The sequence below is a fragment of the Medicago sativa genome, chromosome 3 (genome assembly GCF_051527215.1).
Source record: "Medicago sativa cultivar Bolivia chromosome 3, Bolivia_mono, whole genome shotgun sequence".
NCBI classification, from domain to species: Eukaryota; Viridiplantae; Streptophyta; class Magnoliopsida; order Fabales; family Fabaceae; genus Medicago; species Medicago sativa.
Window position 1 is genome coordinate 14,364,619 of NC_140751.1, and position 12,914 is coordinate 14,377,532.

General features: G+C 32.9%; 1 protein-coding gene across 1 annotated transcript; it reads left to right on the top strand.

Moving 5' to 3' along the window:
- The first annotated feature begins 3,637 nt into the window (after positions 1-3,637).
- Positions 3,638-9,215, top strand: LOC146935969 (uncharacterized). Its single transcript, XM_085750968.1, has 9 exons — positions 3,638-3,778; positions 5,609-6,147; positions 6,230-6,331; positions 6,473-6,554; positions 6,683-6,702; positions 6,817-6,877; positions 7,872-7,936; positions 8,619-8,729; positions 8,802-9,215. The coding sequence occupies exons 2-9, from the start codon at positions 5,629-5,631 to the stop codon at positions 8,862-8,864; spliced, it is 1,023 nt and encodes a 340-aa protein (XP_085607094.1). The 5' UTR covers positions 3,638-3,778; positions 5,609-5,628; the 3' UTR covers positions 8,865-9,215.
- The last annotated feature ends 3,699 nt before the right edge of the window (positions 9,216-12,914 follow it).

Genomic DNA, 12,914 nt, shown 5'->3' on the forward strand with positions numbered 1-12,914 from the left:
TAACCAATTAAGAAATCACACTCCGGGCAAAGGGCGATGCTGAAATTTCTTAAAAGCTAACTTAATAGTCATCACTCATCTAATCAACATAATTGTTTTATTTATATAGGTTTTATAAAATATATTTTCGATATAAATTTATTTCCTATATCATTAAAATGAGATAATATATTTTCATGGAGATTATTCTCAATCAAAACAATTTTTAAAAGGTGACGTACGTAGTCTTCTTGTTTTTTTTTTAATGTTTGATTTGTTAACCAAAATGGCTTTTTTTTTCCTTTGAAGGTTGGCCAGCAAAATATTTTCCATTGATTCATTTAAATATCTTTTTTCATTTAAAAAAAAGAGAAATTTATATGTTTTGAAGGTTATATTCCAATTTTGCTATACACATTATTAGGAGGATTTGGTAATCAAATATCAATGCTTGAAATTGCAATTCTTATCTTTGCACTTGTGGCAATGACGCAAGTAATTTTAATTCCAAGCGCGTCTATTGATGGTTGAAAACTATTTTTAAACCTCATTAGCCTAGGGTTGTATTCAAGACTTGAATTATTTACAAGAACATCTTGTATGTGTATTGTTCTAAAAGGACTCCCTTATGCGTGAAGTTTTAAAAGAAAAATCGTCATTCTCAGCATTGTTCGACTTAGAAAGACCGAATATGATACAACTTAGCTATAATCGTAATCTGTTAAATTAAAGATGATGTGAACTACTATAAACAAGTGAAACAATAAGATATGGTACTTTTTTATGTGTATATATAGAAGACTTCATATAATTTTGTAGACTAAAATTAGAACTTTAGGCAAATTGGACTACTATTTATTTAGTATTTATCTTTGTCTGCTGACTAAATTTCCAAATTTTAGCAAGGCTGGAAATTTTGTTTTCGATTGGGCTTCATAAAAATTTAGGCAGCATCTAACACGTAATATACATCTTGAACTTTCCAGTTACAATCAGTTACTAAAATAAGCTTACTCATTTGGAAATGTTTTTTCTTTGGAATAAAAGAGAGCTAAGCCCCAATTTGGAAGTGTTTTTAAAAAAATATTAATAGGCCAAAACAATTTGAATAAATAGTTCCGTAGAAAATAATATTATGTTGGGGTTGAGGTTGGCGATGTTGGGGCTATGCGAAGAAAGAAGACGAAGGGCGAAGAAGATGATAACTCAGGTTCAAGAAATAATGACGATAATGAAGAATGATGAACACAGAGAAGAAGAATAAAATTTGGGAATCCAGAGTTGACTCACTCAAGTCAATTGTTACTCGAGTTGGGTTATATTGAAATATTTGACCCAAATCTGATTTAAATGTTGAAAAGAAAAGAAATATATAAAAAAGTAAGGAATGTTAAAAAAAAATTGTTAAGGAAATCTAATTTTGTTTTGTTTTGTTAAGTAGCTAGAACTCACATTTTTTAAGGTGAATAAGTGGGGTGTTTGAGATTCGAACCCCAACCTCTGCATATAACAATGCATGTCTAGTTAAGAAAGTCTAGTTAAAAGTAAGAGGAAAATATAGTTGGCCCGCATACTACATCAATATTATGAGAGTGATGAGATATCCTTAATTGTTTGTGGGTGTGATTTCATTAGAGTTTAGTTAGAGTACCAACAATAAGGTTGCTTTTTCTCATCTTTGCTTAAAAAAGTATACAAAAATATTCCATAATGGGAGCATTTACATTTTTTTAGCCAATAATGGGAGCAGTTATATAAAATCGTATTTTTGGATGAAAATTACGTGAATAAAATTTCTACAAAATCACATGAAAGATATTGAAGGGAAAATGATTAATTATGAAATGGATTTGAGGAGGTAGAACAAAGGGAAAAGGTAAATTTTTAAAATACAGTGAAAAGGAAGTAGGATAAAACTAGAAGGTAGAGTGAAAATAGTTTTCTTGGTTATTTACTATATTGAAATATTTTTCATAATTTTATTTAATTATTTCTTTGTGTGGACTTTTTTCCATCTTAACTAGATTATCACCCATAGTTGAAACATAGATAAAAAACAACAGGGTAAGGAAAGATAAATGATTTCAAAATGCTTATCTAAAGAAAGAAGAATGGTTTTTTTTGCCTCGAATGCTCTAACTAGATTTTTTTTACCAAGAAGCACTAACTAGATTATTAATGACATCTTGTAAAAGAAACAATCTCATCTTAATGTTTCCTTCTTCTTAAGATTAATTAAGTTCAAGAAACAATCTCATCTTAATGTTTTCTTCTTCTTAAGATTAATTAAGTTCAAGATTATGAAGTTATAAAATCTTTAATATTAATTCATATGATTATATGAAACCCTCTTGTTCTTCTTGTTGGACATTATAAGAAGATCCTGACTTTTGCAAAATCAATAATAATTGCGGGGTGTCAAATATACTTTGTTGCGATGTGAATTTAACCTTAAAATCCTTATGTTAATTCGACTAAACAAGTAATTAGATTCAAAAGATTTTTTTCTTAAATATATACACGAAATATTAACTTTATTAAATAAGATTAGTACACTCCTAAAAAAATTAGTACTAAAAAGTGCGTTATCTAACTATCGGTTATGTTCCAAATTTCTAATTTCACTCTATACATAAAAGGGTTTTTACACAAAATATTTTGTTAACGGTTGATTATTATTTGTATTCAGTTGTTTAGATCTAAGGAGATTGGTGATTAGGTTTGGGTAAAACCCAATGCGTCGAGGGATCAAGTTTAGTTTGTTCGCTGCCAGTCCTTCCGTTTGAAGGAGATGGTGTACCTGCATGCGTTTCGATGCCCAAGTCAGTACTAAGGAATTCAAGAGAATATGTTGTTGTATAGGTGTCATACCTAACCCAAGATTTGAGCAAGAGTATATATAGTGGATAAGTAGAGTTTTAGCCCATAGTCCTTTACCTGGGCAACCGTCCTAAAGAGGACGTGAGTGACCATCGGGGTGGACTACTGCATTAGTCTCAGACTGAAAGGTTAGGAACCCTCAGACCATACCATTATCTAGTCGGACTAGGGCATGCCATCTTACGACGTCTTCTGCTCCTAAGCCCCAGGTGGGACTGATGTGTTCTTTTTTAGATATAGTGCTTCTTTTTTGGATCGATATAGTATAGCACTAACAATGTTCCTTTTGGATATAATATAGCAATTTAGCACTGATGGTGCTCTTTCTGGGATATATTGTGTATATAATTGACTAATCATCACTCTCTTAATCGTCAATATTATTTATATTTATGTTGATGTGTTACGAGCCTATGACTGGTTTCTTTTGTTTGTTAATATATTTGCATATTAAAAAAATGGTTATAAATATATTGTACATTTAATTATATAATTTTTTTGTTAACGTATCCCAACCGTATCATATCTTGATTTTTGAAATTTTTCCGTATCGGTGCGGTATCCTATCCGTATCGTATAGGGTGCCGCTCTCCATTGGTTTTAGTATGTTAAGCAAAACCAAAGGTTCAATTTTGACTCTACTTTTTTTTAAGGGAATTTTTATTTATTTTATTTATTTAACCCTTTGTATCTGAACCGTTAAATAAATCTAACGGGTGACAATAGTGCAAGATAGTTCACATCGAAACAAAGCCCTTCCCTTAACCCCTAACAACTCAAACGAGATATTTCTCCTTTCCCAGCCGCTGTCACTGCTCCGACGCTCCGAAACCTAGCTTCACAGTTTCAACTCCGCCGTTCATCTCTACAGTTATCACAAACTCTCAACGGTTTCATCTCCGTTTCTTTTCAGCATCTGGTAACCTTTCTTTCCCCTTTCTTAATTTCATATATCATTGTTTATTCTTATATTTCTTCACCAATTTTGCTACTGTTATCGTTTTTTATTCCTGGGTTTTTGTTTTTTGGTGTTTAATGTATATTTGATTGGTTCTGTAAGTCAAATTTTTTATGTGATTTCACAGTAGATGCTTATTTATTTATTTTGATTTTATTGGAATGTGGTGTTCATACATGTGTATATTACTTGTTTGTTGAAATGCATGAATGATTACAATCTAAAACACCTTTGTTTCCGTTTGTGCTTTATAACTAAGCCACAAATTTGAGCTTATAGCTTATGACTTTTTTTTTTTTTTTGTTTTTTTTTTTTTTTTTTGAAGAAGCTTAATTAACCCACCTGAATTGACACTGGGGAGAATTGAACCTGTGACCTCAAAGAGGAGCACACTCCCAGACCCCAAGCCAATACCACCAGGCCAACCCAAATGAGTTATAGCTTATGTCTTATACGCTTATTTGACTAAAAAAGACCCGTTTGATAACCGACACTTTCTCACGAGCTTATAGCTTATTTTTACTAGGTTATAGTGGTTTTTGATAAGCTATTTCAAGTAGCTTATAGCTTATCATTTTTTATCTCAATTTTACCCTTGTAGCCGTAACTGAAAAAAAAATCAATATTAATTAATCTTATTTATCTCATTTCATACTTTTAAGCTCATAGGTCTGTGTGTTTGTTATCATTGAGGTTTTAAATCGCTGTTGTAATGGCGGCTGTGTCACAGTCCTTGATATTGTAACCCCCAGGGGTTTGGCGTGGTAGTGTAGGCTTGAGACATGGGAGTGTGTTCCTCTCAAGGTATTAGGTTTGAATCCTCATGATGCTAACAATTCCTTTGTCGGGCCAGTCCATATAGGGATTTGCTTTGGCTTCAATTGGGCCCTGCTAGTGGACGGTGGGATTGGTTCTCTGGATTAGTTAGTTCTTAGGCCGGATACCAAGTTTTCTAAAAAAAAAAAAAAAAAAACTGCAGCTAGGAAATATTGAAAACCTTAATGTGGTGGCCAAAACTGTTGACGTAAACATTTTTTTAAGACCATGATTGTTATTACCATCTTTTAGGGATGCTTTGACTTATGATTCGTGTGTTTATGTTTTCATGTAATGTATAGTTTCTTATCAATTCAGATGATTCAATCATGTGACTCCTTGGGTCATGGCCTGTTCAATTTGATTCTCTTGTATATATAATTAATTGAGAATGCTAACAAGTGCCCTAAGAACATTGTTTAAGGAATTAAAAGAGGTTACTTTTGTATAGAAAAATTATGCAATTAGTGTTACCGTTCTACTAGTTTGCTGTGGCAACGTCAAGTTGCGATAGATATGTAGTTGATTTGTGAATTTTGTTAAGAAGGGAGAAAATGGGATTTTAGTTGGAATTTGGAAATTTCTTTATTAACCTAAACTTATCATCATATAGATAAGAATTTATCTAACATACAAATTACGAATAAATCAGTTAAATTAGTAAGTAAGGTAGGTAAAGTTTGTAGGGGAGGTTTAGAGAAAAACAAGGATAGTCTCTAATTAACATTAATTAATTAGTAGACCAATAAAACTTACGTTGTTGAAAGTCGTGTTACCGAAATACGAATTCAATTTTCAGTTAACAATTTTGTCTCTGACTTTACCCCGAGTCTATATTTTTCTGCTAAGTCATGTCTCTCTTGTCATAGATAGATTGTTTGAAAAGAGTTCATTTTCTGTTAATGCTTTTAAAATTGTCATTTTGCATATATGTAGTTGCGTAGCTCATGACCTGTCTTCATATGTGACATATAGGTTGAATTATAAAACAATTCATGGCTGAAGAAACACAAGTGGTTGAGCATGGAAGTGAGCTGGGAAAGAGGAAGTTTGGTAGGAACCAAGGCCGTAAAAAGTCAAGTAAGAAACCAAAAGTGATGAAGCCACCACACGGACAGAAGAAAGTTAAAATCAACCAACAAATGAAGAAACTTTACAACAAGCGAGCACGCGAGTATAATTCTGATGATGATGAAGATGAGACAACTGCCCCTGCTACTGGGAGTACTAGAAGTTTGGCATCTATGAAGACTAGAGGCGTCGCATCTTTCACCAAAAATAAGCACGTGGAGGAAGACATAGAAAGTGAAGATCTATCCGAAGATGAAGGGGTAGCAGAAGGACAAAGAACACAGAAGAAGCATGTTACTGATAAGAAAGTTAATTTCTCTGAGGATGAAGATGATGAGGAGGATGAGATTCAGCCAGGAATTACTAAATTCAGTGAAGGTTGTAAAGCATTCAGGATGGCCTTCAAGAGTATTATAAAGAAGAGTGTTTCTGATGAGTTGTTGGTAAGCTAGGTGCTCATATATCATGCTAATGTTTTATTAGAGAAATAAAAAATTGGTATTCTAAACTTGAACAACTCTATAGGGTCCAGTATTGTCAGATCACAAGAATCTTGTTATAGAAAAGCTCGCGGAAGAGGAGACAGAGCGCAAGATCAAGGGAGAGACAAAAAAGGAAAAGCTGATGGTAATTTAAAATTTCAAGTTCACTGATTTTTATGATATCCCAATTAGCACTAAAATTTATGTGTATCTCCAATTATCGTAGACCAAAATATTATCTATCGGGTAAGCAGTCTGGCAATTGCTAACTTATTGCTTGTTACAGCTAGCAGAAAAGGGACATGTCACACCTGCTAATTATTTGGACGCGCACGAAAAGTTTCTTATAAGTGTAGCGACAAAAGGAGGTAAATGAGTTTCTTTTTCTTTTAAATAGAGGTCTATTTTATGCTTCTTTATTTTTATCAGTGACTTACATTTCCTCTTACTTATTTAACTGTTGCTGTGAACATGGACTACTTCTGATTTCTTTCAGTGGTCAAGCTGTTCAATGCTGTAAGTTTTATCCTAACATTTGCAAATTTTGTTTTCTCCAAATTTTCCTCCTCTCTTTGTCGCTTTGTATGATTATCATTATTAAATTGAAGGTTTTATACACACTTGTTGCAGGTCAACAAAGCTCAAGTTGCTCAGAAAGGGCTGGACCCCTCAAAGAACAGGGATGCAAAGGGTAAGTTGTTTTATGCTGCAACAACAAAATGCGAGACATTAGAAAGATTCAAGTTAGTAGTTTACTTTCAGCATAACCATCTCAAGTAAAGAAAAAGGAATCTCATTTGGGGATTCATTGTTTCAGTTTATCTTTTATACAGGGAAATTTAACAACTGTTTTGGTCAAAGCTCATTTTTATTCATTCTGTCAGTGTTATCAAATAGTGGCTCTTTAGTGTAGATGATTTTGACGAATTCACTATGAAAACAGTGAGCTGCATACAACCTCTTTGGGCCTTTGGCCATAGTGGTTGTAGCATCTATAGGGAAAAGAAAATGTTTTCTTTAATAATAAAACTTGAGGCAGCATGCGAGCTGTATATGACCTATTTTTAAAATAGAAAACTTAAGAGTCAGGATGTTATTATTCCCTATAATCACCTTAATACGTAAACTTCTCTCAATGTTTAAACCATGCTCTGCCACATTTTTTTTAACACATCGTCCTCCTCCTCTATTTCCAGTGAGGAGGATGATCCTTCAATTCATTTTTTTTAAAGAGGCAGCATGTGAGGTGCACAACCTTTTTTTAAACCTCAGTAAACTTTATTATGCAGCATACCAATGTTTTTTAGATAATTAATTTCTTTCAACCACTATGCTGCGTCTGCTATTTGCCTACAATGGTATGCTATTCCACTATTTTCCACTATCCTCTATTGATAACACTGATTTTTGTATATGATATGACTACCATGCTGAAGATTTGTTTGTGATATGATGTTCTAAGAATGAGGGGAGAGAGTTAACAATTAACCTATTTAAGTATTTAATTGTTGAAAAATAAGAGGGTTTGGGACCTGGGACCATGCTCCTCCAAATAGAACCATCCCTGTCAGAGTTCTCGGTTTCACTTTTTCTTTTGTTAATACCTATCTGTTCTATTTTTGTGGTTCCTAATATACTCAAAATGTTTGCCCAATTCTTACTATCTAATTTGTGTGTTCTGTCAGTTATAAAGAAGCGCACCAAAGAAGCCTTCTTTTCAGCGTTAGGGAAGCCAGCTATTGGTGCAAAGGTGATTGTTACAACTTGTTCTCGTTCAGTCAGTTTTTCATTGGAAGTTCTTTCTGTTGATAATAACTAATTAGGCCCGAGTCCTGCTTAATTCTGTTGAAGAACAAGGAGAACCAAAATGTATATAAGTTGAATGCTCAAGTCCAAATCATTTACTCTATTTATTTAGACTTGAGCATTTACTTACGGACACTTGGGTTCCCTTTATTCGAAAAATGAAAGAAACTCAGAGCTTGAAGAAATTTGAATTTCTTTTTTGCAATTCTATACATCCGATTTTCTGAATTTATATGCATCTATACATCTAATTTTATGAATTTATATGCAGAAATGTCTATTTTCTCTTTAGAACTATTAGTTTATGACCTCTAAATTAATGTGATATGGAACATGTTTGATTTGATATTATTTTCTTTTTTATTAGGTCTTCCACTTTAAAATTGTTCTATTGTATATGCTTAGACAAATTGCCAAACTGGATGAACTTTGAACATGTTTTTAGTACTCTGCTTTCATTGAAGCAGTAACAAAATAAGAAAAATCTTATATATATATCGACATTGTTATGTTTAAAAAAATGCTAATTTAATTTTCACTGCGTAACTGCTACACATGTTTCTTGAATGAGTTGTAGCTTCCATCACGTCCCTAATTATCAAATTGCTTGGATTTTGGATATGCAGGCCAATGCAAGCACAAACAAGGGAGAAGATGAACAACCTTCTTGGGCTCCATTACGCGATAATTATATGCTGACAAGTTCGAGAATAAAGGATTGGGACAAAAACGCACCAGTAAGTTTATTTTAAAGTTACTATTATACTATGATCCAGCTACCTTGTACTCATCATGTTGCTCAACTGCAGGGTAAAAATGAATCAGATGACATTGAAAAGATTTCCCAAGATAGCAGTTCCGATGAAGATTAAGGTTTTGAAACTTGAAAAGGCAGCATCAGTGTGTTTCTAGTGGGATAATCGGTCAATTTTCAAAATTGTGTTCCATTTCTGCTCATTACGTTACTAAAGAATGGAATTGGAGAAACTTGATGGCTGATTGGCTGGCCTTTGGTATAAACCAACCAATTTTGAATTTGTTCACTGAACCAAAGTTATTGAACATGATGAATAGAGTCTATTTATTATCCAATTGTATTAGGAATATGATTCTCTATAGTAATAGACTATTTATGGTTTTATTGCCGAAAAGTAATCGAAAGCTTGGAAAATCTTTAATTTCCCATTTTGATGAGGAACTTTTATGTAAACGATTTAGTATTATTTCGTCGTAGGGTATTGGAAATTTTTTTTTTTTTTTTTTGAGTTTGATCAATAATCAGAGAAACGATACAATGCGAAATGAAAGCCCGGGTAACTAGCCATAAAAGGGGTTTGTCTACTATAAAACTGAAGGCCACCCTTAAGCTCCAGAATGTATGTTGAGAGTTCCCAGCTTGTGAAGAATGATGTTTAAAAAGCTGCAGGTTCAAGAGGTTTGGTGAAAAAATCTGTTAACATGTTGGTTGAAGAAATAGGAAGTAATTTGAAGAGTCCAACTAGGATTTTTCCCACACAATATGGCACTCAATGTCTATGTGTTTCGTTCTTTCATGGAATGTTAGATATAGAAATTTAAAGATCATGCTGAAAAGATGACCATTGAAGCTCACATGTTTTAGATGTGAGAGCTCTATATTTGGCTTTGGATGAAAAATATTAGATGTTGTTTAACTTTACAGACCTGCCTACAACCTATACCATGATTAGTTTATTTTACAGCAACACACTCAGTTTATTTTACATCCCCATCAAAAGTTTGAAGTTCAATGGCATTAGAAAATAGAAATAGTAAGTAGATACTTTAGCTGAGCAGGTGAAATAGAATGATAAGTCTGGGTGGGATAAATTCCAAAAGGTGTCACCCAGCTAGGCGAATCACAGTATGTGTTATTAAGTACGGCTGGTACCATTTCGATGTGTTTCGATACTTCCGAACAAGAGAGGTTAGGGTACCAGTTTCCTTCATATTCTTTGCACAACCGTAACTAGCTTCCAGGTAGCTCTTAGATTACTTGAATCTGGTGAGGAAGATATATCTGCTGTATGCAGCCGAGGGCAATGAAAGTCTTTAGAAAAGGCCGGAACCTTTTCAGATCTAGTAGATTTTCTCAGACTTTGTTCTTCATGTATGAGTGTGAAACATGCTGATTTATATGCAATGTGGATGTTTCATTTTCTTTAATTTTGTTCTAGTCATAGTTTCAGTTTTAGCTTGATCAACATGATCAAGAAGAAATTAAAAGAGTCTAAATCATTATCACATCTCATATCATGATTATATGAATAAACTTTAGAGAAATAAGGAAAAATATGACTAAAAAAAGAGAAATGATATTTGAACAACCAATTTTTGACAACTTTTATGACAACTTTCTCTCTCAAACTCACATTCTCTTTTTACTTTCTCTCTCTATTGCTTTGGTTTTTGTGCCACTACCTAAATTTCTTTATAAATTTTAGTTGTCCAAGAAGTTGTCCCAAAAAAAGTTGTTCAAATAACATTCCTCCTAAAAAAAATGAACATTCCTAGATATGGTTCTATTTTGCTGCCTTCTGCAATGTGGTGTGCACAGGGCACTATTTAGCATGAGCTTGGTTTTGATAAGTGTGAATGAAGTCCCTTTTTCTGTTACCTTATCTATAGGAACCAAAGTAGAGAGAAGAAGAGTTTAAAACTCATAAAAGAAAACAAAATGTTGCATGCAACCTTGTTAAGAAAGAGTTTTTATTTATGGTTACTTTGTTCACACAGCACAACCATGCGAGTATTAGAAGAAGAGAAAGGGAAAGAGCACAAATTAAATGGCGTATTAAGTGTGAGGATAGTCTTATGTCAACTATTAATGATTTAATAGAGCATTGGCACATTGTTGCTCTTGTCGCTACTTCAGACTTCCCAACAAGTAGTATCAGAGTTTGGTTCGACTTGGTGAAGGAGCGGGGTTGTGATCGTGTTGTTTGAATCAAGTTTACGACGTTAGAGGCTCATATTTGAAAGAGAGATTGTTGGGTTTATGTCTGAGTGATTAGTTCTATATCGACTATGAATGAGTACAATATTGGATATATAAGAGAGGTGACACATATTTTCAATGCCTTAAGATTTTGGTTGGAGATGTGATGTTTTACTCTCTTATGGTAGTATTGACTTATTGTTACGTCCAGACTTCCCAACAAATGGCATCAAAGTTTGGTTTGACTTGATGGGGGAGCAGAAGTATGATCTTGGTGTTAGGATCAAGTATAGGATGTAGGAGACTCGTTCTCGAAAAGAAGGTTATTGAATTCAATAATGGTTACTCCTACGTATAAATAAAAGAACCGTCTTAAACAGTTTAGGGGTATGTTCTAGTCTTCAATTGGACCCTTAATAAAATGAACAAATATATATTATTAACATTCTCTTATGGTAATGATATAGTGGTTATTGAATCAAGCTTTGTGCTCATTTATGTTAGTTGTTGCGTGTTAAAATCTCAACAATACTTATATTGTGTCTTCAATTTTATGTTGTTGCGTGTTAAAATCTATACCATGCTTATATTGTGTCTTTAATTTTTCTGGTCATTTAAAATAACAAACTAAAAATCAAAATCTATAACAAAGGAGTTGAACTCGTGTCCCTACCATCATTGCCAATATATGCAACCACCAAACAAATCAACACATTGTGCCAATTTCAACAATGAAATTGGCACAATTTCATTGCCAATATATAGCATGAGGTGTTAGACTTTCTAGCACATGATTGTGTGGGTGCCCTGCAACCCTTTTTAAAAGGTTAGTTTTTCTCACTATGATGTTGGAAAAACAAAGAACAAAAAACCTTTAATTCTTATAGATTAGGGAAATTTTGATACAATAACTCGTAAGGAGTTAGGTTATTAGTGGAAGATGAAGTAATCTATTAATCAAATGAGTTGTAAGTTGAACAGAAAAGGGACAAGTTTTTTATTTTTTTTAGAAGATTAACATGTAATAACAAACTTATAGTTACATTCAACGTAAAGTTTAGTGGATGATACCAAAGTTTGCATACATAAAAATCAAGATAAACAAGTTCACTTTGATTCCTTCAAAAATAAACTAAAAACACTTTGATTTCCCGGAACCGCACGCGCCTCGCGCGTGGTGCCTTAAAGCAGTGTTTTTCAGCACTGTTTTGCACACCTGGGACGCATGACAACAGTGGTGTTGCCAAGACCCTATATTAGGGGTTCAAACTTTTGAATTTTAATTAATAATTATCAAAATAATATATTTAAAAAATTACATTGTGCGCAATTTATATTTGATGATAAGTTATATTGTTTTACAAGTTTACCATTCGAGAAAGGAAATTATTTTATTCTTTATCATAATATTTAATAAAGGTTGCAGAAAAAGATGTAAAGAAATGACATGAATATGATACTAAAAATGCCTTTGATTTAATAATGTCCAATTTTTTTTTTAATAGACAAAATCACATATAGAGGGGCGGAGCTAGGAATTTAAAGTCAAGGGGGCCGAGTATAAGGAACATTTTTTTTGAGTGAACAAAAAACATAATTTGATTAAAATAATAAATTTTCAAATACAAAAGGTATATAATCTAAAATTTTGGTTAGACTTTATTTATTTTTTTTGAAGACTTTACTTATCTTTCGGTCGAACTTCACATCACTATAACCCCTTTTTATCCCCGATTTTTATTTAAGGTTTTAATTTGCTCTTTATTTTTTGGTTTGAAAAGAGTCATTTATTTTGCAAAGCTATTTCATTGTGGTTCACTCTATTTAAAATGTCTTGTGGAGACAACCGTATCGATATATTTTACAAAATATAAAATAGGATAAAGTGCTTTTCCCCCCTTAACTTTCAAAAACTTGCAATTTTGGCCCCCTAAGTATGAAAACTACAATTTTGGTCCCCTAAGTT